The sequence below is a fragment of the Suricata suricatta genome, chromosome 5, assembly GCF_006229205.1.
Source record: "Suricata suricatta isolate VVHF042 chromosome 5, meerkat_22Aug2017_6uvM2_HiC, whole genome shotgun sequence".
NCBI classification, from domain to species: Eukaryota; Metazoa; Chordata; class Mammalia; order Carnivora; family Herpestidae; genus Suricata; species Suricata suricatta.
This window is the reverse complement of record NC_043704.1, coordinates 86,091,103-86,117,118: the sequence shown is the minus strand read 5'-3', so window position 1 is coordinate 86,117,118 and position 26,016 is coordinate 86,091,103. Positions and strand designations below refer to the sequence as shown.

The following is a 26,016-nucleotide window of genomic DNA, read 5'->3' as shown; positions in this document are numbered from 1 at the left end:
CATACTTTAACATGTTAGGTACTATGCCATTTTCACTTCATTTTATAAATTTGGGATCATATTTTAAAACGGTCAGCAAAATACATTATTATTCCAATCCTCACTAGGTGTTTTTACATAATCTTAAATATTTTTCCATACTGTAGTTTTTAATGGTTACACAGCATTTTACTATAGAGATACAATTTAGCTAATTCTTTATTCTGGGATGTGTAAGCTATTTCCATATTTTCACTATTTAAAAAATTATTGTAAACTTTCATGCTTATTTCTCTTGGATAAATTCCAAGGAGTGGCTGGGTCGAAGGTCACATATACTTTGATGTATTTCATCATATCCCCTCCATGAATTAAATTATACCCTTGGGTAAGAATAATGTTGGGAAGTAAATAGTCCACATACATGTGAAGTTTCATAGGTCTGTTTTGCTATCAGCTCAGTGAAATACTCCCCTCTACTCCCTGCCTTTTTCCTCCACGTCTGTTCATACCTTCCGGTCAGTGATGTCCTCCATCATTCCCGAAGGAAACTTCTCAGTTCCCGGCTTCCACATGAGCCAGTCTGCTTCCAATGTTCTGATTTGCTGAGAATTCTGTACTTAAAAATTCATTTCACTGGAAGCCAGGGTTTTAGTATTTTAGAAATCCAAGCCCCTCATCTTATAGATTAGGAAACTAATGTAGACAGAGCAAGTGATTTGACCAAGTTGGTCCATGCTATTAGATAGCAAGTCAGGGTTGGCTCATTTCTTTATCTCTAGTTCCTCGTTCAGCAGTCAGCACATGCAGACAGCCTGTATTGTTTGGTGAGTGAATGACTACTTGAAGTAACTTACAGCCTCCAAGGATTCTAAGCTGGAAAGGACCATAGAAGGGTGGAAACTGAAGCCTATACTGATTAATGAATGTCTGTTGTCATTTAGCGATTGGTGGTAAGTTGGTATAACACATTGGTCTCTCAATTCCTGGGACAGAAAAGCAGAAGCCAAGAGAAGACAAGGTTTCGTGGGGTCAGATGGGCATCATGTAGAGAAGGGATTAAACTAATTCTGCCTTTTTCCAGAGAGCAAAGCCAAGACAAAAGAAAACTGGAAGTTGCTGGTAGGCCAATTTCAGCATAATACAGGGAAGAGCTTTCTAATAGTTAGCACTGTCCAAAATGGAAACAGATTTTCTTGAAAAGAAGTTGCCCCTAATTTGAACTATTCAAATAGAAACAGTTTGAATAAATAATTTGTTAGGTGTGTTTGAAAAGAAAACAAATTTTGTTTTATGTGCCTGGTTGGGATAGATGACTAATAGGGCTTCCTCAAAACTAAGATGAAGTCATTTTTTGAATATATGTACACACACACAGATGGATAAATGAATAATTTTTTCCTTATTGATATGTTACTTTTGTAATTAGGTCTTTTGTGTTTGAACCCATTGTGTTTTTCATTATAAATGAGACCATACAAATTCTAATGTCTTTACTGACCCAATATTCTATGATTCTGAATCATCTTTTTAGTGATAATTCAGTGTGCTACACATAGTAGGAATTCAAAAGCCGAATTTAAATTAGCTCTTAAGTCTGGAAAAATCTACATTTAAGATAAATTGAGTTACAGGCTCATGCTGTTGAACAATTTGATTGAACTCAATCAAATATATCAGTTGATCACATTCAAAAACACTGATGCATTAGCTTTTTTTTTTAAACTAAAAAGGGATAAAATTAAAAGAAGAAATTTGGTGGATTGTATTGTGATGAGATAAAGTTGTTCTCTTATTGGATTGCTGAATGCCATTAAATTTTGGCCAGAATTATTTTCTAGATTATAAGGAACCTTTCAATATGAAACTGCAAATATGATTTAATTGCACTAAAGGATGGAGTTACTCAAAGACTGCTCAGAGTATAATAATGCATCCAAATCCTAGTGGTAAGACACCCACATAAATGAACCAGATCACAGGAATACTTTCAATTTTCAAGATTTCATATCAGTAATGGAAATAAGGTCCTAACGAGTTCATACTTGGGTTTGTTGAGAAGCTCCACTCTTACATAGCAATCTAGCAAAGCTTTGAAGGGTCACAGATGGGGTCTGTGATGCACTCTTTGTGATTCCAACCAGGGAGGAAATTGATAAAAACACAGCAAACATTGCTTCTTCCTCCTTTCCTTTTTTCTTCCTTTTTCTCTCTCTCTTCTTTTTTGTTAGAAGGCTAAAAAATGGGGGGGTGCCTGGGTCATTCAGTTGGTTAAGTGTCCAACTTCGGCTCAGGTCATGCTCTCACGGTTCACGGTTCAAGCCCCGTGTCAGACTGAGCTGACAGCTCAGAGCCTGGAGCCTGCTTCCGATTCTGTGTCTCCCTCTTGCTCTGCCCTTTCCCTGCTCATGCTCTCTCTTTCTCTCAAAAATAAACATTAAAGAAATTAAGAAAGAAATTAATGTTCAAATTAATCATTTCATTTGATTTATCAACACCGTCATTGTTTTGGGCAATCTTAATAGTAAACACTTATGACTCGCCTCAATACGGGGATACCACTGGCTAGAATATCTCAGAATATCTCAGCCATGATTTTTATCTCACTCAGTTAGAAAAATGTTTATTTCAGGAGGAGCATGACCTTCTCTGTGTCAGACATTGTGCTAGATGCTAGAGAGACAAAAATATCAGGCATGAAAGTTGGCTTCACAGAGGCATAGCAAATTCGTAACATAGGTTCATCAAGGAACACAGACGAGGCTCAGAGATCTTTCTGACCCAGGACTCCAGACAGATTGCTCATCTATCACAGAACTGGCACAGGAATTGGCATTTATTCGTCACCCACATCAGAAGTTCTCTGGTAATGATCTCATTCTAACAATCATTACCATGGTATTTCGTGTCTATAAAGTAAGACTCATTTCATACATATCCTGCTGAAGTTTGAGTTTTTGAATTCCACTCCCAGCAACATGAAACAGAAAAAATAATTTAAAAAGCAAGTTACCTCCACTGCTGCTTTTGCCCTTTCAAATTCTTCTTCTAAGGAGTGGTTTCTGGAAAGTAATGCACTTCCCCAGCGCTGTTCTTTGGTAAGTCGAGCCTGAAATAAACCAAACACATGGTGTTATACTACTGGAATTACTGAATACAAAAATACAAATATTTTTCCTTTTCACATATTTCTCTAGAGTTTTAAAAGCATCTGCAAAGAGTGTTATTTTTGGAGTACTTTGCAAGCATGATGTTACCCAAAGTGGGATGGTACCAAAATGTGTATGAGCATGCATGCATGACTCTTCTGCGAGTGGGTCTCAGCCCTGGTTGTGTTAAAGCTAAAGCCCAACCCCAGCCTCTTAGAGATCTGACTTTAATTGGTCATGGTTCCAGGCATTGATATTTTAGTATCCTATCCATAAGATGGAGCAGCTAAGACGGAGAATCTCCATTAGAAGCCTGGACCTAGAAACTGATATTCAGGCTTCTGGCTCGTTAGGAGGACTAGCTTCAGGTAAAACTGTAAGCTGCAGAGACGGAAGGTGCTGCTAGGCCTTTTCCCTTATATCCACAGCAGATCCTTATGCTGAATTCTCTTTCCTTTGCCTTCCCTCTACTGGCACGCATCTGCCTCATGTCCTCAGGACATTGTTCTATTAAATGGTAGTTACTTAGATAAGATTACATTTGTTAATGCCAAGTGGTTTGTCATAATTAACAGGCAATGTGACAGACATCTTCACTTAGCTAAATGCAAATATTCAGAAGACCAGCCCACAAAGATCTGCTGGAATTTTTAAACTGTTATTAATTTTTAATTTCAAAAAAACATAGATTCTTTTTGAAAAAAATTAATCATGGAAAATAAAAGATACCTCTGGAGCTTCTTCTTTTTGGTTGCATATATATTTATGAACCTTAGACAGCAATGTGTTCCAAAGATTTTTGAGACATCAATATTATGCTATTCTGTAGCTTCTTTTTCTCCATTCAACAATATATCTTGGAAAGTGTCCATATTCAATATATATAGACCCACTCCATTCTTTCCCAGGGATTTCCTAGTAAAGTATATACTGTGGTTTGTTCAGACCTTTCCCCACAAGCACTCAGGATGTGACTTTTCTCCATGTAATTGCGTACTTTCTTGTCTCTCTCTCTGCTACACTGTGTGATCCGTGAGGGTAGGATTTTGTCTGGTAACTTGTTCTCCCCTGTACCTAGCCTGGGGCCTGACAGTGATGTGTGCCCTGAGGATGCCTATAGACTGCAGGCTGAGGGACTATACTGATAAGGCAGCTAGACCCTGGGGAGCAGGAGGAGGGATGCTTGGGGAATGAAGCCCCTCTGCATCCTTTTATTGCCTTTTATCCACGTGTTTGACACTCTTCTTTAGAGATGCTCAACCTTGGTTTCTATGGCAATTACTTGAACAGGCCTGGCCCCACCCTAGACCAGTTGAAGAATTTCTGGGGGTAGGGCGCAGGCATTAAATGTTTAAAAGCTCTTTTTGTGATTTTGAAAAGCAGTCATGTATGAAAACCACTGTTCCACAGCAAAATGTTGCCCTTCACTGAGCACTATATAGCTTAGCTGCTTTTCATTTTTTTCTCCACCATCGCTGGTCCTCAAGAGCACCCCCACGCCCCTATTAGTACACAGTAGTAATACCATAGCTCTGCTACATGCCAGATGCTGCTTCAAGTCCTTTAGATGCTATAACTCACTTTGTCTTTTCAATAACCTGTGAAGTAGGTATTATTATTAACTCCATGAAATTAGAGCACAGAAAGCAAATTGACTTGCCTGACATCACACAGCTAGTAAGGGGTTGGGCTGATGCTCTGAGCCATGTCATAACCACTGCACTGTGCTGCCATTCACAGGAGGCTGTGCTCAGCTTGCCATTTTGGGAAGATGCAAAATACAGAAAACTCTCTCAGAGGTTCATGCACGGTAGAAGGGATCAACCAAGAAGCCCTCAAGGGACGCCTAGGTGGTTCATTTGGTTGAGTGTCTGACTTCGGCTCAGGTCATGGTTTCACAGTTCATGGGTTCGAGCCCCGCGTTGGGCTCTGTGCTGGCAGCTCAGAGCCTGGAGCCTGCTTCGAATTCTGTGTCTCCTTCTCTCTATCCCCTCTCCTGCTCATGATCTGTCTGTCTCTCAAAAATAAATAAATATTAAAAAAATTAAAAAAAGAATATTGTGGGCTGGAAACAATAATGATGTAATTGTTATGCACAAATAAATTGTTATGCAGAAATAATAGTTTTAGACTGTGTTTTGCATTAATGAATAAGGAAGGTTAATTTATTGAAACCTTAATTTATGTTTTCTCCTCCTTGATATATTCACTGCTGTGTCCTTTGTATCTTCTATAAACAGTATCCGCTCCATAAGCAGTCAGTAAATATTTGTTGAAAATATTCTGTTGGGGAATATATGGAATGAATTCATTAAAAGCATTTCTCTTCCCTACTCCCAGGAGGTAGCTGTGTTCTCAGTCAAGGTTTCTTGGTCAATCCAGGAGGCTAAGGGGGATTTGTAGGAAACTGAGAGGGAATTTATTTTTGGTCCTGTGCCTGGAGTGGCAGAGGTCTGTGTTAGCAGGGCCCTATGTCTTGGTTCTGTGGATGGGGAATGGCTGCAGGGTGCCTTAGCCGAATGCTTAAGGAGCTAGGCCTGCTAGCAACACAGGGGAAGGCCTCTGGCATGGTATCTGTGGTCAGAAGAGGGAGGACAATAAAGACACATCCAAGTCTGCTTGGGCATCAGTGCCTCATTCTCAGGTGGGCCAGGCTCAGTGACAACCATGAACAAGCACCTTCTCTTATTCTCTGGGCCCTGCGAAAGCTAGTATTTTCTCTCAACCCAGATAACTGAGGCAGGGCTGGGGGGAGCAAGCTCCAAAAACGTAAGTGGGATTGACTATCACAGGTTCCAGAGATTAGGATGTGGACATCGCTCTTTTGGGGGCTACTGTATATCTGGCTACAACCCTTGGGTCACAATACATTTGGGTCAAATGTATTTACATTTATAAATATAAAGGTGCAGGTGGTTTACAAATTTTTAAAATTGATAAGTTGTGTGGTGCCTGGGTGGCTCAGTCGGTAAAGCATCAGGCTTCAGCTCAGGTCATGATCTCACGGTTCATGGGTTCAGCCCCTCATCAGGCTCTGTGCTGACAGCTAGCTCTGAGCCTGGAGCCTGTTATCCGATTCTGTGTCTCCCTCTCTCTCTCTGGCCCTCCCCTGCTCATGCTGTGTCTCTCTCTCTCTCAAAAATAAATAAAACATTAAAAAAATTAAAATTTATAAGTTGTTAGGATGTTATAGCTTGGTAACAAAGTTAACACCAAAGATGTTATGATCTTATTGTCTTGTAGAAAGTTAACCAATATTGTATCAAAGTTGGCAATCATATTCTGGCATTTTTTCCCCAACCGCCTCCATAGATCTCTTTTCCTTTACTTTGGAACTAACTCTTTTGTCTTCCTGCTGGTTCCCTCATTAATGAAAGAAATAAATAAATTTAAAAAATGTGGACACATGGTGAGAAATAAGCTTTGGATTTATATAATAATGCCATAAATGACCCATGAATGGCATGAGAAGAAAGAGAAAGCGCTAATATTTTTGTTCCAAGGCACCTCCTTTTATTAGAGGCACTTTTTACCAGTGAAATATGATCTATCTTGCCTGTGAAGCCTGACCTAACAGAACTCCATTACTGTCACTGGCTTCCCTTCATCAATGTTTCACGACCCAAGTGGATTATGAATCACAGGAATGCAAAGGGCACCATATATCAGAAAGAAGAGGCAAAATCTCTCTCTCAGGATTCTAGACTTACCGTTCATATTCTCCTTGACACTTAAAACAGCAAGTGTCAACAGAATCCTACCGTGCAAACGAACTTTTATTTTGGTAGTACATTTACTATTTAGGCAAGTGCTATTTTCCACATAGTTAGAAAGACTACACAGAAAATGTGTCTACCGCACATTTTAAAGCCATTTATATTGTCCAAGGAAGCTAAGCTAAATGTTATAAAATATAGAAAAACACTGAATGTAAACAAAGGCAGTTTTCAAGCCAAGAGTAATATGCAACTTAAAATATTCTGAAACTTTTCAGCACCCAGACATGCTGGTTTAGGATTGATAGTGAAATACAGATTCTAACACATAAAAGTCTTTCAACCAAGACTTTAAAAAAAAATATTATCTAATTTCATTATAGGCAAAAACTGTCATCTGGGAAAACAGATAAGCAATGCTGGTAAACTGCAGAATATTTCTTAGTACCTGACTAGAGGAATGGTCAGCAAAAACAGTTACAGCCATAAATTTGAGTTATGGCTGTTTTGGCATCACAGTGGCTGTATTAGTAGTTCTCAAGCTCGAGTGGGCATCAGAATCCTTTGGAAATCTTGTCCAAACACAGATTCCGGGGCCCCACAACCAGGGTTTCTGTTTCAGCACATGTAGGTGTGGGAGTGGGGGCCCAGAATCTGCATTTCTTAACAAGCTCCAAGGCGATGCTGATACTGCTGACGTAGGGCCCTCACGACGAGAACTTCTGACTAGATGCTGACATTCTGTGTACGCAAGTGAAGCTCTGGAGTTTACAAAGGTACTCCGATGTTGGCATTTCTTTGCTTCATTGCATGATTTTGTCTAAAAGTTTTTTTATATTTTTAATTTATTATTGAGAGACAGAGAGACAGAGCGTGAGCAGGGAAAGGGCAGAGAGAGAAGGAGATACAGACTCTGAAGCAGGCTCTATGATTTTAAGCTGTCAGCACAGAGCCTGACACGGGGCTTGAACCCACAAACCGTGAGATCATGACCTGAGCCGAAGCCGGACGCTTAACTGACTGAGCCGCCCAGGCGCCCCCGTTGCACGATTATGAAAAATGCTCCACAGTGACAACAACCTGCTGCAAGTGCCTTGGCTTTAAAAATAGTATTTTAATTGGTTTAAGCTAATTGGATTTTAGGGTATTACACTCTCTAAAGGAAAAGGATTTTGTTCTCCCAGCTGCTGATTGTTCTGAATGATAAACACTAGGTGAAGGATAAGAAGAATTAAAGAACTCTTTAAGAATGTTGTTTTATTCTCTTTATTCAAAATTGTGATTTGAAAATTATTGTGTTTGTGGGTGTGGGTGTCCTAGCATAATAACTGTTGGCTGACCTTGGTCAGTCTTTCATAACTCCTTACAAAATTGCCTTTACATTCCTGCTGGAGATCTCCTAGTGAAACACAGTTTTAAAAAAGCTCAGTATCTTTTCAGAAGAGATTGATGGGGAAAGGGAGCTGCTTAACTGGAGAAAAGAAAAAAATCTTACAACAACTAGCAGACTTTGGTACTTAAAAACATAATCTTTGGAGTCAGACTGCCTGGGGCCGAATCCTGGTTGGATTTAACTGGTGACCTTGGACAAATTACTTAATCTCTATAATCCTCAGTATTCTTACCTGCAAATTGTATACTCACTTACAGAGCCTGTACAAGAATTGAGTACAATAACTCATGTAGATGCACATAGCAAATGCTCAGTACACAGTAAGTGCTATAAAACTCAGCTTTTGCTATCATCTTTCTGGTTAGGGCTTGTCAGGTGTGACTTTAGAGATTCATTAAAAATTTTTGTTTTGTGGTTCATAGAGACTACTTGGATTCTTTTATTTTTAAAGTTTTGAAAATTTATTTATTTATTTATTTTGAGAGAGAGGGAGCCTGTGTACACACACACACACGTGAGCAGGGGAGGGACAGAGAGAGAGGGAGAGAGAATCCCAAGCAGGCTCCACACTATCAGCACACAGCCCAATGTGGGGCGCCAACTCACAAATTCTGAGATCATGACTGGAGTTGAAATCAAGAATTGGACGCTTAACCGACTGGGCCACCCAGGCACCCCAAGACTAGTTGGATCCTGATACAGACTCTTGCCTCATTGAGATGGTCACTTTTTTTTCTTGATCATTCAGCAGATATTTATTGTTGAAGGTACACACAAAAAAGTAGTACCTTATGTGTCGGGGCCAATTCCTAGAGCTCTGTGCAAGGTGGGCAGCATATGGTTCCCATCTCCAGGCTAGTATGAAATTCTATGTTACAGAACATTGAAGCAAATCAGTGCTGAGTTGGAAAAGGGATGGACAGTCTATTATCACAATAACAAAAAATTGTTTTTCAAACTAGCTTCCAAAATGATTAAAATTTTTTTCATGTTATTTTTATTTTTATCTGCTCTTTAGTTAACCATTAATTAGCTACTACCAAATTGTTAAATTTGACAAATGTTGTTCTTTCTCTTCTTTGTTAGTATTCTCTTATTTTTCCACTTCAGCAAGTATTTTTTGAGTACCTATTACGTGCGGATTTCCTACTATGCTGAAAGTGATCTTTCAGATTTCTTTCCTTCCTCCTTGCCTTCCCCCTGTTCTTGCCCTTCCTTCTATCTTTGTGTGCTTCCTTCCTGATTGGTAGCTCACTGCGTGCTCTCAGGAGGGAAAAGGGATGTTGCTGTGGTTCCTGCACTACCTTCCAAAAAGCCAAGCTGTATAGTGTGCCATCTAATTGTTTCTAATAGACAAAAAGGTCTTGATACTTCTTATAATTGATCTCCTGTTTCAAATTTTTTCACTGCCTCACTTACGGCTTTCAGATGGTAGACATTCAATCACATTTGCTGAACTGAAATGGGATTAAATGCAAGCCATTAGTATTGCAAAGAATAAGAGGTTCAGAACGAATTTGGGGAGGGAGGCACAAAATTGATCGGATGAGAATCCTAATTTATTTTAAAAGCTTCTGGAAGAAAGTGATAAATATCCTTTAAAATCCCTTAACTCATCTTAATCCTAGAAATGTAAGTAATAATCAGGGTCTGCAATGAGAAGGGAGATAGATGGCTTGTGAGTTCTTGCAGGTGAATGAGCTCGTTATAGTTGATATGAGCTGGCCTGTGGGTAAGAACAAGGGCTTTAGAAGCTAATGGGTGTGATTTGAAGGCTGGCTACTTCTTTTTAAGGTGAATTTCTCATGTGAGAAATGGGGATATTAATTCCCAAGATTACTGTAAGAATTCCAAATAACATGTTTGAAATATCTAATTTATACACATGATGTGTGTAATAGGACAGCTATTAGAATGCATTTTCATTTGCATGGCTCCTTTAAGAATTCAGAAAACATATCTGCACATTGTATCTTGTCTGCTTTGGGATACTGCCAGCTTGATGAAACTGTGCCTATATGGAAGGAAGCATTTGCTCCCTGGAAGTCAGCAAAATCAGAGAGCAGCATGACTCTGACTAAGCCCTGGAGAGCCTGGTTCCTGCACCTTCTCATTAAGCCCAACTTCAGTGGGCAAGAACCCGTCTTGGAGCGATCTTTCCAGTGTCCAGACTTGACAAAGAAATGCTTAAACTGCCACTTTCCAGCAAAAGCTGGGTTCATTTTCTTTTGCCTCACCTCTATCTCACAACCCATTTATAGAAAAAAATTTAACATCATTACCTGTGTTTTTCCTCAAATTTTTAAGGTGTTTTCTAATTTTTCATATTGTATGATTTATTGAAACAATTAACTTCAGGGAATACTAATTACTGGTTGCATGTCAAGATATTTTATTCTTTTGTTTTTTAAAAAAATGTTTTAACGTTTATTTATTTTTGAGAGAGAGAGACAGAAAGAGAGAGTGAGAGACTGACAGACAGTATAAGCAGGGGAAAGGTTGAGAGAGAGGGAGGCACGGAATCCAAAGCAGACTCCAGGCTCTGAGGTGTCAGCACAGAGCCCGACATGGGGCTCGAACCCATGAACCATGAGATCATGACCTGAGCCGAAGTCCAACGCTTAACTGACTGAACCACCCAGGTACCTCAAAACTTTATTCTTAAATACATACCCATTATATAATTATTCATAACCTCCTGCCACTCTGATAAGTGTACTCAAAACACTATTTGAAAGAGACTAGACTACATTGTTCCTTTTCTCCATTTTGAAAAGAAAAGGGGCTAACATAAGAATTCTCCAGTTTCTTTGTGATTCTGAAATATAACTTTTTTGAAATATGATTTAACTTTAAAAAAAATGTTTATTTATTTTTGAGAGAGAGGGAAAGAGACAAAGGACAAGCAGGTAAGAGGCAGAGAGAGAAGGAGACACAGAATCCGAAGCAGCCCCAGGCTCTGAGCTATCAGCACAGAGCTTGATGCAGGGCTCGAACCCATGAACTGTGAGATCATGACCTGAGCCAAAGTTGGGTGCTTAACCAATTGGGCCACTCAGGAGCCCCTGAAATGTGATTTTTAAATAAAGCTTGGAAATAGCTCCTCACCTGTTACCTGTTGGACCTAAGATACTTTATGTTGGTTTGAGAGAGAAGAAAACATTTCGTTGATTTTCCCATGAGCTATCTGTGTGATAGTGAAGCAGAAACAAGTTTTGGTAAGCTGAAAAAGTTTACTTGAATAGTTTGCAAGCCAGTTTCAAGTTGAATTTTTATACCACCTTCATCACCTTATCTGTTTAGAAAGATCATATAAAGACAGAATGTTTCTAACAGTTGAAATACCTTTCTGTCTTTTATTACAATTAGGTTAATCAGTCTATGCTCTTGCTGCTTTATTTGAGTGATTTAGTATTTCAGATGATTAAATCCCAAATTCATGAAATTGTCCTCATCTAACCATAGTCTAGACTTAAAACTAAGAGATTATGATTTTCTTAGTTTAGGAAAATCTTGATAACATGCAATGTTTTTTTAAAAAAGCAAATTAAGTGGGGGTGCCTGGGTGGCTCAGTGGTTGAATGTCCAACTCTGGCTCAGGTCATGATCTCACTATTCTTGAGTTCAAGCCCCGCATTGGGCTCTGTGCTGACAATTTGGAGCCTGGAGCCTGCTTCGGATTCTGTGTCACCCTCTCTCTCTCTCTCTGCCCCACCCCTGCTTGCGCTCTGTCTCTCAAAAATGAATAAATGTTAAAAAAAAAGCAAATTAAGGGATAAATTCTTTGCATATAACTGGTGAGCCTGTAAAGGGTTCACTACAATTTATCTAGACAGAGAACTGTCACACTGCATTTTAAATTATGTTTTGGAGGACAATATTGGGAATCCCACACAAATTTTGCAAAGCACATTGTGTTTGCTCAAAGGCACACCAGTGGGCAAGAGGAAGGCCGCTGTGGTGGGATGAAATCAGACAAACAGCAGGAGAGGAGCAGTCATTGGAATAACAAGATAGATGCCTTGTGGGTCTCCACGGCAACCGAGGACCCCAGCTGATCCTCTGCCCCTCCAGCGCTGCGTAGAACACAGCCCACCTGTGCCAAATCTCCCCCTCTACAGAAACAAATGTTCTATTGCTACATTAAATTGTTCCAAGGATTCCAGGTTATGAAACAGTACCAGTTACTTTAGCTGAATCTAAATCTCTAATGCACTTAACAAGAAGTGTTTCTCTAATAAGTGTTATCAATTTAAAAAAAGATACATTTAGAATGAATACAGAGGATGGAAACACATTTTTATGTTACATTTACAATTCATTACGTTTCCCAGGTTTATTTTTTCTGGAAGTGAGCTGACTTGTTTTTGAGCAGAGTCCTAGCAGCAGTAATGCCCACCCCTCTCCAGTGGATGTTAGAAATGGGGAGGGGAGGTAGTTCTCCTAGTGCTCGATTCCAGAGGCCTTCCATTTCCTCAGCATTTCTTACCCATGTCCCCCTGCCCTAGACCACTTACTCATTCTGGGTGCATAGACAATATTCCTAATCTCATTATGTCTTAGTTTCCCATCTATAACATAAGGGTAATAAATAAACTTACCTCATATAGCCATTTGTCAGGATCAAATGAGCTAACATGTATTAGAAGATTTTATCATAACAATCAATAATATTTGCTGTTATCATAAATATCCCGTTACTTCACCTCAAAGTATCTCCTCTCTTAGTTTCAATATCTGATCTAGTAAATTCAAGAAAATTTCCCTTGCTTACTCCATCTCACTTATTTTCAACTAGACTGCAGAGTATGTGAATGTGGACATATTTTCTAAGAGATCTTTACGGTTTTAGATCAAGCCTGCGTCCTTAGAGAGTGTTTGAGCCAATGAAAACACTGGTGCTGACTTTGGCCTTCTTTGCAGTCTTACCCAAAGGAAAGAACTAGTTAGAGACACGCCAGTTACACTGGAGTATTGGATGTAACATATGAAAAGCACGTAGTAAAGTTCCTAATACTTAATTGGTATTCACAAGTGGTAGCTCTTACTATTATAGTTACTGCTAATACTATACTTATTTATCCTTCGACATGAAATTTACTTTAATGTGACAGTCAGGATCCTGATATGTAAGTACCTTGGTTCAGAAGGCATACATGTAACTGAAGAGTCAATATGTAAGTTCCTCTTCTTTGTGTTCTGTTACATAAATATTGCTAATACTGGAGAAGAGATTTTGTATTGCAAAATGATGGGAAAGTAAATGGTAGAACAAAGAAAAAGTGCTAAATATATAGTGAATTCATTGAGACATGTTCCAGCCAAATAGATACATATATCATTAGTTGTCTCAAGCTTTGAGACAGATTACTGAGAAAGCATATGAAATACAGAATACAGAAAAAAATACTTCAAACTTTTTTGGTAAAAATGTAAATAAAATGTTTATGATATAAGTTATCTATTAGAAAAGGTGGGTGGATTAAAGGATGAGATTTTTTTGTTACCTGTGTTGGAGGCACTAATTCCAATTCTGAGGCCGACTCAGAGTTTAGGGCGCTTTTCCCACCACTTAGTTCTGGTTGAGATCTGTGCTCTGAGGACCTAGAGGCGATGAAAAAAAGAGATTAATGTACATCGAGAAACAAATTCAACTAGAAAGCCAGTCAAGAAAACTAGTTAATTTGGATCATCGAGAGTCATGATAATAAAGCTCTCGTCAGAATTTTGATGAAAAAGAGAACTTTTATTTATATCATTTTACATGACCACATTTGAAGTTTAAGTGGCTGCAATGTGCTAGGCATAATCTAAATCTGACTAATTTAGAATTCAGTTCAATTATGTGCAAAAAGTAAATAAATGAAATCCTTTTTTTTTAATAAACAGTTCTGCTTTAGTAAAAGTATTTTGGGAGGGGAGTGTCTCACAGTGACCCAGATGTGATTTGATTTTTACACAGAATTTGAAATGTCATTGTAAGTGGAGATGTGCAAAGAAACTGAAACATGTTGCCCTGCGGAAGTCTTGAAAACATGGTAAAATTCAGGTGGCTAATTTTCCTCATCAGCATCCACAGATTATTCCTAATTACTGTATTATCTGACACTGATGATGAAGATAGTCAGAAAAGGTTGCCTGTGTGACCAGAAACATTTAACTGCCATTCATGTAATATATTGAATATGCACATGTATGTACATGCACGCATAAACCTATTTTTATTGATCAGCTCAGTTACACATTTGGAAAATTATCGGCAAATATTGAATACTGGTTATGAATCTACCAAACTCATTATTGGTTGAATTTTTGACAATTCAGATTTCATACTTAGTTTTAGAAGCCCCGGCAATTGATATATAGGGGGCTATACATGGCACCAAGTACTTAGATTGACTTAACTCATTGGCTATTTCAGTACATGGGAGAAATACTCATACAGTTGACATATCAGTAGCTATTTTTTGATATTACAATATCTCACCATAAGAGTTCTTTTGATCCAGTTCTAGACGAGCATGATTTTCTTTCTGCCATTGGATGCCCCTTGGTATTTCGATCTCCATGAAACTTAACGTCATCCCATTTTTCCAGTTGTGTTTGAATGTCTATGAAGGAGATGGGAAAGGGGTAAAAGGACAGTGGAATATGAGGTGCAGAGAGAAAAAGAGAGATTAAGATTAAGAAATTTTATGCAAGTGAACTTCACTCAACTGATGCTCCTAAACCCAAGACCAGCTTTTAAAGGTTGCATGAAAATTAATTAAAACATGTGCAGCTAGATAAAAATGAGACCCATTTAGAAACATTGCTTTACTTTTAGTTAAACAATCAAGTTATATTACCTGAATTTGTTTCAAAAGCTGTTTGCATTCTGAATTCTGTGTATGAGTCCATGGAATCCCCATGGCATGAACACGTGGAGTATGATTCTATCTGCCTCTAGCTAAAGAGGTGACTTTGAGGCACTCCTGGCATGTTTCTAGAAAGAAATTCTGTTTATGTCATCCCTATCAAAATAACGCCAGCATTCTTCACGGAACTAGAACAAACAATCCTAAAATTGTTTTAGAACCAGAAAGACCCTGAATAGCCAAAGAAATCTTAAAAAAGAAAACCAAAGCTGGAGGCATCACAATTCCAGACTTCAAGATGTATTACAAAGCTGTAATCATCCAGTCAGTCTGGTACTGGCACAAAACAGACACTTAGATCAATGGAACAAAATGAAGAATCCAGAAATGGACCCACAAATGTGTAGCAACTAATCTTTGACAAAGCAGGAAAGAATATCCAATGGAATAAAGACAGTCTCTTCAGCAAATAGTGCTGGAAAAACTGTCCAGTTTTCCACAGCATGGACAGTGACATGCAGAAAAATGAACCTGTACCACTTTCTTACACCATACACAAAAATAAACTCAAAATGGATGAAAGACCTAAATGTAAGACAGGAAGCCATCAAAATCCTAGGGGAGCAAGCAGGCAAAAACCTCTTTGACCTCGGTTACAACAGCTTCTTACTCAACACGTCTCCAGAGGCAAGGGAAACAAAAGCAAAAAATGAACTATTGGGACTTCGTCAAAATAAAAAGCTTTTGCAAAGTGAAGGAAACAATCAGCCAGACTAAAAGGCAACCGAGAGAATGGGAGAAGATATTTGCAAATGACATATTAGATAAAGGGTTAGTATCCAAAATCTACAAAGAACTTACCAACTCAATGCCCAAAACAAATAATCCAGTGAAGAAATGGGCAAAAAACATGAATAAACACTTCTCCAAAGAAGACATCCAGATGGCCAACTGACACATGAAAGAATGCTCAACAACACTCATCATCAGGGAAACACAAATCAAAACCACACTGAGATACCACCTCACACCTCTCAGAATGGTTAACATTAATAACTCAGAAAACAGCAAATGTTGGTGAGGATGCAGAGAAAGAGGATCTCTTTTGCACTGCTGGTGGGAATACAAACTGGTGCAGCCACTCTGGAAAACAGTATGAAGGTTCCTCAAAAAATTAGAGCTACCCTATGACTCAGCAATTGCATGACTGGGTATTTATTCAAGGGATACAGATGTGCTGTTTCTAAGGGGCACATGCACCCCAATGTTTATAGCAGCGCTACCAATAATAGCCAAAGTACAGAAAGAGCCCAAATGTCCATCGATGGATGAATGGATAAAGAAGATGTGGTTTATATATATATATATATATATATATATATATATATATATATATATATATATACACAATGGAGTCTTACTTGGCAATCAGAAAGAATGAAATCTTGCCATTTGCAACTACATGGATGGAACTAGAGGGTACTATGCTAAGCGAAGTTAGTCAGAGAAAGATAAATATCATACGACTTCATATAAGGACTTTAAGACACAAAACAGATGAACATAAGGGAAGGGAAGCAAAAATAATATAAAAACAGGGAGGGAGACAAAACATAAGAGACTTTTAAATATAGAGAACAAACAGAGGGTTGCTTGCTGGAGGGGTTGTGGGAGGGGGCATGGGCTAAATGGGTAAGAGGCATTAAGGAACCTACTCCTGAAATCATTGTTGCATGATATGCTAACTAACTTGGATGTAAATTAAAAAAAATGAAAAAACAAAGGAAATTCTGCTTAAAGAGATGAGCCTCACTGTTAAAAGGAGGTGAGAAGAAAGTGGAACACGTCTCAGGCTTTGTATAAACTGCTTAATTTTTCATCAAAGGAGGGAATCTACAATGGGAATAGAAAGAAAGGATGCAATGGAGAAAGCCAAGAGAATGCCAGAACTATTTTTTCCCTGTGGTTTAATTCTTACAGATAGAGACTTAGCTGGGTTTGTCCTCACTCATAGGTGTGTGACTGTAAATAAATCACTTATATAAACTTGGGGTCCAGTTTTTTTTTTTATTTATAGAAAGATAGGTTTGCAGTCAATGTCCTCCATAGTTCTTTAAGCATTTTTATGACTTCTTCACAGAACATTTTCTCAAAGCAGAGATATAAAAGTTTCATTTTTAAGTTTATTGTTATATTGTAATGCACTTAATGTATCATTCAATAAATGTGTAAATTTCATTTATTCATTTGTACAACTGAATAAACCTAAAACACACTGATAGTGAGGAAGTATTGGAGATAGTTATAAAGTTTTTCTCCAAAGAGAAAAGGCCTCAGAGGGAGGGACATGGCAGGGGAAAGGGGACATGTTCTGAAATACTTGCCACTTTTCTTTCTCCTGAGAAAGAAGACCTTAATTTGACTGCTCGTATGAGATGAAGTTAAGCTTTCCTTTCTCAGGAAGATGTATAGTAGGAAAAAGGATGGGCTTTGAAGTTAATCAGAACAAGGCTCAAATTCTAGCTCTTCCTTACAGCATAGTCTTGGACATTATAAGCCATGAATAAATGGTAGCTGTTATTCTTGTATCAGATACATCTCCATGCATGTTCCATGTTCTGGCTGGCTGTTCCTGGACCTTGTGTTAAAGTTGTTTTTTCTCTCTCTCAACTGTCTCTCTCCCAATTTAGACTAAATGCTCCTAGAGAGCAAGAGTCATGTCTTATTACTCGTAACTCCAATGCCTCATATGGCACCTGCCATTTATCAAGAACTCAACACATGTGGGTTGAATAAATAAACGAACGAATCCACATCAGTTACGCAAAATTGAACGTCCCAACTGCTATTTAATCTAAGCACAAAAGAAGTGTGTGCTTCTCATTTCCTACATGGAATTAATCTTTTCTACTCCTTTTCCATGGTTTTAATGTCATTTGTGGAACTTCCTTGCTGTATGAAGGCAAGGGCATGCAGTAGACGACACACGTTATCACCTTACCTAAGTCTAAGGATGATGTCTCTGGGCCTCGGAGGGGCTGGCCTCTCTGCTCAGCATCTGCACTGATGAGATCAGATCCATCAGCCTTTTTCTTGAGGGATGAGGTTTTCGACGAGGCCTCCAACTTCTTGGCTTTGGTTTGGGTTTGAGAGACAGGTTCACTCAGGTCAAGGAGATCTAAGCCTGTGGTCAATACTATCAAAGATGGAAGAGGTTAAGATAAGCCCACTCACTGCTCTGAAATTACTTTTTAAAAATAGGATTCGGTTGGGTGCAGAAGGATTTTGTGGTTGTAGTGTAGGTTAGAAGCATGAAATTAAGTTAGATCACCGCTGATTTGTAAAGATGGTCTGTATGTAGACTGGAAAGTTTACTGTGTGTTCTCCTTTATTTGGCACAGTACCAACACACAAAATAGGACTTAGACCAGCTTCACCAGGGATGAAAGTTCAAATAAAATTAAAATGATAAAACTGAATCTGAATTCAAGTACTATTTATTTTACTGCTTTGCTTTATTTATAGAGAGGTGTACTTTACAGTGCAGTTTTTCCAGAGAACAGTCTATCCTATTCAGAGATATGTTTGCAAAACAGTTATGAGGAAGATTTGGAAAAGTTTCTAAATGTCTTTGGTTTTAAATTTCAAACTACTAAAGATACAGGCTATAAAGAAAGGCTACCAATCACTTTTTATTTAATTAAGCGGTTCAATCAGAGAACGGCTTGCTATTTGGGCTCACACTGGAGAAATATCTTATAATCCATAGTTGATAAATAGGTACACATGTTAATGCCTTTGCTGTTTAATATGCAAGTTTAAATTTCAACGTAACAAACCATGTAAGGGCTACACTTTAACTTCCCAGCAGGTTGATTACATTGCATTAAATACTCTAATGAAGATAGAAATTTGTTCAGATGCAAACTAGGCAAATGAGAATTAAAAAGGCAAGCTTGGTAACTCTTCATCTTTCTTTCTCCTACAGTACAAGTAACCAGGGTTTGAGTAGGTCATTGTGAGAAATGGAACATTGCAAGTATGGAAGGTCCCTCTGGTCCTGCCTCTCTACCAGCTCAAGCACCTGAGAGGCTGGCTTCTGGACTGACCTGGTGGCTTCGTGGCCTGGAAACACTTCACCCCCAGCTAGTTTAGGAAAGTCACCAAAGTGACAGAGCAATCCTTGTGTTAACCTTTCTAGCACCATCTAAAACTATGACTGAACCACTCCTCCTCGTTGACCCCCAGGGTGTCCTCTTGATAAGGAATGGGCTTTCCCTGATACCTCAGCACTCTTCCATCTGCTCCCCCTCGCACTCAAGGCGGAGTCAGACCTCGGTGGAACTCACATCCTGGATTTCTTTACTACCACACTGTCCTCATGAGCTAACCACCCCTATAGGGTCCTTAGGATAGTTTGTCAAGCTGTATTCTCAATAATCTTGTTTTCTGATTTCAATTACAAATCACAGTGGTTGGACGTTAATGGTGAAGTGGAAAGACCTGACTCTACCTCTGCTTAGCTGTGTGACTTGGAATAAGTTTCTTGAGCTCTCTGAGTTTCAGTTTTCTCCTCTGAAAAATGCAGAATTAATAACTCTATCTTTTAGGTATGATATGAAGATTAAATTATCTCATTTGTATTTTGAATGTGTAAAGTATACAATAGGCACTTAATAAATGTTATTTCCATCCATATTTGGTGGCCAATTTGTGATGCTTTTCTTTTCGTGGATCTCCTCCTCTTCTCCCTGCTTTTTTTCTATTTTGGGCAAGAAGCAGATCCATACATCGACAGAAATGGGGAACATCACTGGGAGTAACAAAGACTGAGACAAAGATATTGGTTGCAGAGAATGCTATGAAGTAAGTTCATCATAAAATGGCCTGAGAGCATCAGCTTATTTCCTCCGAGTCTTCCTGAGGAGATGGGAGCCCCTTTCCAAGCTAAGATGCTCTGAGATAGGGCAGTGTTTTGTGGCTGGCAAGCACCTTAGTGTGAGGGGAAAGAAGTGCCGTTTAGAGCTAAGCCGCCTGGCTAGGTGTCTCAAATTGAAACATGGCAAGCAGCCAACATAGACTAGGATGTAACACATTTCATATTCTTTGAATGTTTAAACAGAAGTTTCTAGGCCACTATTATGTTGGCAGAGATTCTAGACCCACCAAGACTTCCTTATAATAGAAGGAAGGAAGTGGATAACAGTCTCTGGAATGCCGTATATGTCTTTTTCTAAGTGTACAAACAATTAGGAATTAGTCACTTGCTCCTACACTTCTTTTAGAAGTAAATTATATAGGACTTGTCTACTTGTATATAGGAAGTATATTTATTACTAAATAATAACTGGTGAGTATTAGTTTAATTCTCTATCTGCTTCTCACCATTCAGAACAAATGAATTACTAAAAGAGTGAACTGCAAATTCAAACTTGGCTCAGTAACATTCTTTCCCTCTGCAAACTGGCCTGGATACTTCCTGTGTTGGTTCTGAGCTCTGTGTTCCTTTGTTCTTTTCCCAGAAAATGTGAAACAAATGCTTGACACACACAAAAAGCCTTATTTGTTACCGAGTTGATGAAGGGGGTGGCTTGGAGGTTGAATGGTAAGCTTTGAAGCGGACAGAGCTCCTGGGACTATAATTTCAAAAGCATACAAGGACAGTGTAGCCTTTTACTTTCTGGAGGAAGACAAACTGCATTTTAGCAAGTGTGTGTGTGTGTGTGTGTGTGTGTGTGTGTGTGTGTGTGTGTGTGCACGCATGCGCGCACGCGTATGTGTGTGTGCTCACATGTGTGCATGTATGTGTGAGTGTGTTGTGTGCATATGTACTTTAGTTAAGACTTAGAAATAAATGGACTCACCGTTCCATCTGGGCTTTGAAGGAGGCATGGAAGGGGGTATTCTGCTGATTTTCTTAACTGGATTTTAAAGATTCTCTTAGACACGTGAAAGTTTGGGTTCCAGAATCTGTGTCTTAATTTAATTTATCTTAATTTAGATAACCACCTCTTACAGTGGATGTGAAAATGTGTGTGTGTGTGTGTGTGTGTGTGTGAGAGAGAGAGAGAGAGAGAGGGAGAGAGAGAGAGAGAGAGAGAGACTAATAGACTTAAAAATGCTATGTTGCTGGCTTTGGAGATGGAGGAAGTGGCTACAAGCCAAGGAACTCCAGGTGCTCCCAGAAGCTGGAAGCGCCAGGGAGACAGATTCTCCTTTAGAGCCTCCAGAAGGAATGTGGCTCTGCCAACACCTTGATTTTAGGACTGCTCACTTACCGTATTATAGGACAATAAACTTGTGTTGTTTTAAGCAACTGGATTTGTGGTAATTTGTTACAGCAGCAATAGGAAGCCAATACGGCTTGCAGATCAGTTCAGTGTCCACACCAGGATGCAAGCACAGGCCCTGTCACTCCTCACTGGACTTTATCTGAACCTGGAGGAAATGTGCTGACTCCATTGGTGAGGCTTTGATTATTATTTTTTTTTTTTGGTTAGTTCCCATACTGGCAATTTGGGTAGTCTGAGACAGAATTTAAATAGTTGACAATCTCAAAAACTTTTTTTTTTAAATCACCTAATTTCATGTAAGATGTAAGATGTAAGGTGCTATGTAAGTACTTGTTTCTATTTATCTCAAGGACAACTAATTGAAGATCACAGCGCATTGAACTGCAAGGCTCCTACAGGGCACTGAAGATGTTTATGAATGTTAGATTACTTGGGCTGTGGGAGGTAAGGCTGCTTAAAACAGGATAAAATAGCACCTATCATGAAGCTTTGATTTGATACTCTGATGGTATGCACAATGCTATCTACACTCCGACAGTAAAAAGAGGCTCAGAGTTTTAGTGAATTTCTCTTAAGGAATAAATCTACATGGAGTGGTTAGAGAGGGCAGATCATGAAACAACCCTGACTGGTGCAGTCACAGAATGTGCCACAAGAGCTGATGGGACCTCTGTTCTGTTTTGTAAGCTACTCTGTTATTCTAGAAACATGGTGTTCTTTAATACAGTGGCTACAAAGCAAAGTCCCTTAGGAAGAATTTTGCCAGTGATGTCAAACAGATAAATTGGACTTAAATAATTCAACTAAGTTTTGCTTATTTTATTGGAATATGTAATTAGAACACTTTCCACATTTCTAAGTTCTCTCAAGAGGCATGTTATTGGGTTCACGGCTACTTGGGCTTCATAGAAATATATTTTGTAAATATTACACTAAGTTTGCAATTAAAATATTTAATTAGGTGACTGTGACATGACTGTGAACTTTACTAAGGGTTCTCTTCCCTTATTCATATGGGTCTCTTATATAGGTATACAGTTCCCATATCAAGGAGTGAAATTATTATTTTTTTAATCATGAAAAATGTTTCTTCTATAGTAACCAACTAATGGTTCAAGTTTGGGGATAAAATTCTTTTAGATTATGCACATTGATAAATGCAACTCGAGGACCTCCTGTTTTTCTTGGTCTTTAGAGAAGAGTCTTTCCTGTGCTTTGACATATGTTATGTTTTTTGGGAGATTATAGACAAACAAGTTAGTTTTGCAAATTTTATAGTAAATAGTTGCCCTATAATATAATCATGATCTTTTCATAATCCATTGTCTAGTTACTTTCTGGACATTTGATATTTACATTTGAGATAATATATATTTATTTGCCATTTTAAAATCAAGGATATTAGCAATGTTCTTCCCTTACTTACCATTAGGAATACAGTTTGAGAGCACCAAGAAATTAGATGCCATCTCGATTACAGATGAATTAAAGATAATTTAGGGTATTAATGACAAAAAACATTTTAATTTGATCAGCTTGATATCATTATTGGATGACAAAAAGTTAATCCTAAAGTAGAAATAAGCAGAAAGCAAACAAGATAATTCAATACTTTAGAAAAAGATTATAACTTGGAACTTCTATGAGGAGAAGATAGATATATTCTTTTAAGGTCAGTAGAGGAAAAAATCCTATCACTTGAGACTCATTTGGAAGATATGAATATTTCCTATATTGTTTATTTTGTGCTAATTTATATAAGAACTATATTCCTTAAATATTTAAGTAAATGTCAAGGTGGGGTCACACTAGCTTTATTTTTTTATTGGAAGAAAATGCCAAGTATAAATGACTCTCTTAGTCTTCTTGATTGGCTTGGTACAAACAGGAAGCAGGTTTTCTTCCATATTTTACTTCAAGATTGTTTTATATCCATTCCTTAAGTGTAAAGATATATATAAAACCTGGGGCATAACAGACAATGTTCAAAGACTGTCCTGATTTCTCAATGTACTTTCATAGTATTCTAGAAAATAACAATGTTCTATTTCAAATTATTTTTTTATTAACAATTTGGACAGAAAATAATAACTATATCTTTTCCCCAGAAACCTTAGCTATAAAATTATTGGACCAAATTGGGATTCTTTCCAAAGTGTTTGTATGCTACAATTTATCCTGTTTAAAGATGTATAATAATGTTCCATATTGAGATACCAATAGTGGGTTCTATAATGTTTAAGAATAAAGTGTATTTCTTAGGCACTAAAAAATACAGTGTTTTTGCCTTGAGATATACTTTTAAGATTAAAAAAACACAATATCAAAAAAGAGTATTCCTTCAGGATAAAAGTCTGTGTGACCCAGATGTACTGAGTGCTGAGGACAAGAAAAGAAAATCTCAGAGTCTCAAAATACAATTATTCTTGAACCTCTACTTTGGAGGGTATTGTGGATTGAACGGTTTATCCCCCCAAAAATCTCGTATGTTGAAGTCTTAACCCCTAGTGCCTGGTAATGTGACTCTATTTGGAAATAGGGTTGTTGGAAATATAATTAGTTAAGATGAGTCATATTGGAGTAGAAGAGGTGCCAAATCCAATATGGCTGGTGTCCTTCGGTAAAAGGGAAATTTGGGTACAGAGACAGACACAAACACAGGAAGATAGGCACACAGGAAGGATGTCATGTGCAGATTGGACTTATGCTGCCACAAGCCAAAGAACTACCAGCAAAGGAAAGTGTCTTCCTTTATGTCCTTCCTAGCACAGTTTCTTCCCGAGCACATTTAGAGAGAGGATGGCCCTGCTGATGCCTTAATTTTGGTCTTCTAGCTCCCAGAATTATGATACATTTCTGTTGTTTAATCCACTCTGTGGTATTTTGTCATGAAAGCCTAGAAAATGAATACAGAAGGCAACACTTTGGTATTATAGTCATAAAAAGTTACATATAAAGTTTTGGATTTTTTCCTTTAATATTTCCTAGATCTCTTTTATATGTTGGAAAAATCAAGGTGAAAGTGGCTTTTGAATCAAATATTATGTTGCTCTCTCTGGTGGGCCCTTCCTAAGTGACTTAGTTTTAGCATTAGCGGGAGTTGGAAAGAGCAGAAAGTACTGGAATCAAGATCTGAAAATTCTATCCTTTGCAGATTTTTTTTTAGAACAGTGAGAACTTCTCAGTGCATGCAATTCTTGTGGATTTTCCTGAAATGGGAGACACAAGGCCCTTCTGTATTCTTCTAGAGGTAGCTCTTTGGTTTTGGTGGAATGAGCTCTAGTTTCATAGATGAGGATAAATTCAATCTGGTAAAATCTGAACTTAATTAATCTTCTGCTTAAATGTAGCAAGTATAATTTTATTTGCTTGACTACTCAAAGTGATAGTTGAATTTAGAAAATGATTGCTTTGGTGTGATATAAAGAAAGTTAATGCATTTAAAAAGGGAAGCATTGGGTATATTGTTTTTCCAACCCGATATTTAACAGTAATGGTAGCACTTGTTAGAGCTTACATGGTGTTAGGCTCTTAGAGTGCTTCATTAAATCTTCCCAAGTAACCTATGAGATATAGATGTTGCCGTTATAGATGAGGAAGCAGACTTAGTTAAGCAACTTGCCCAAAGACAAGAGCTGCTAAGTGGCGCAGCTGGGGTCTGACATTGCCAACTGTGACCTCAGACACTGTAGACTACACTTTTGCATAAAGTGCCTCTATCTTGTGTTACTTTTGCTGTTGTAATTTTTAGCATTTAAAACGCCCTACAATTTCCTTCACTCATGATTTTCTTCACTTACTTCAAAGTATAATGAAAATATAGCAGGCAACAGCGAGCTGAGGACATGATGGGGAAATGGAATGCATTTAACAAGACAGTATGTAACTGTTCTCTCTTTTCTCCATTAAATTCTTTCCTGCAATCTAACAGCCTTTGTTCTTTGATTCTAAACATCATTTTTTTCATCCTTATTTGAACAAGATGCCTTTGAATGTGAGCGATGACTGAATAAAATCAATGCAGAAAGGCTGCCTCTGATACAGAGGTGAAAAGTAGCTTTTGCATCCCATCTTATGTAGCTCCCTTGAGATGAGCGCTAACTAAGTGACTTAGTTTTAGCATCAGTGAGAATTGGCAAATGCAGAGGGTACGAGAGGAGATGTGATTCATACCAGGGGGATCCTGCATCCATTCATTGGATGAATACTTATTAGTGCTTATATGTACAGGACTATACAGATGATGGTTCACTGTTTGGGTGTGTTTAATTCCCGAAGAAGATTCAAAGAAATTGTTGTAAGAGGAAACAAGTAACACATTTATATGACAGAAAAAATGAAATTGGCTCTTCAACATTTCAAGTCTCTGGGATTTTTAATTGTGTCACTTCAATCTACTTGAAGGGGCTGCCTACATTTTTTATTTTATTGGACTTTTGCCATACAAATATTTTTAAAAACCTTACTCTGAAATAGATGCTTTTGTTTTAAAGCTTCCTCGTCATGTGACTTGAGATGTAAAGATGTAAATCTGCATAGAAAAATGATCCATTGCTCATAGCGGTGTGCTAATGTTCAGCAAAATTGGTTGGGTAATATACATTGCAGTTTCTTTTATATTACAGAGTA

At 38.1% G+C, this 26,016-nt stretch overlaps 1 protein-coding gene across 4 annotated transcripts in view; it reads right to left on the bottom strand.

Moving 5' to 3' along the window:
* The window catches only part of PEX5L (peroxisomal biogenesis factor 5 like), a 225,096-nt gene that overhangs the window by 64,091 nt on the left and 134,989 nt on the right, over positions 1-26,016 (bottom strand). For all 4 annotated transcript variants that reach the window (XM_029939830.1, XM_029939831.1, XM_029939832.1 and 1 more), the window contains 4 exons: positions 18,096-18,290; positions 14,725-14,848; positions 13,745-13,841; positions 2,993-3,088 (listed from right to left, as the gene is read on the bottom strand). In XM_029939830.1, the coding sequence (XP_029795690.1) occupies positions 2,993-3,088; positions 13,745-13,841; positions 14,725-14,848; positions 18,096-18,290 (512 nt within the window). The remainder of the gene's footprint in view (positions 1-2,992; positions 3,089-13,744; positions 13,842-14,724; positions 14,849-18,095; positions 18,291-26,016) is intronic.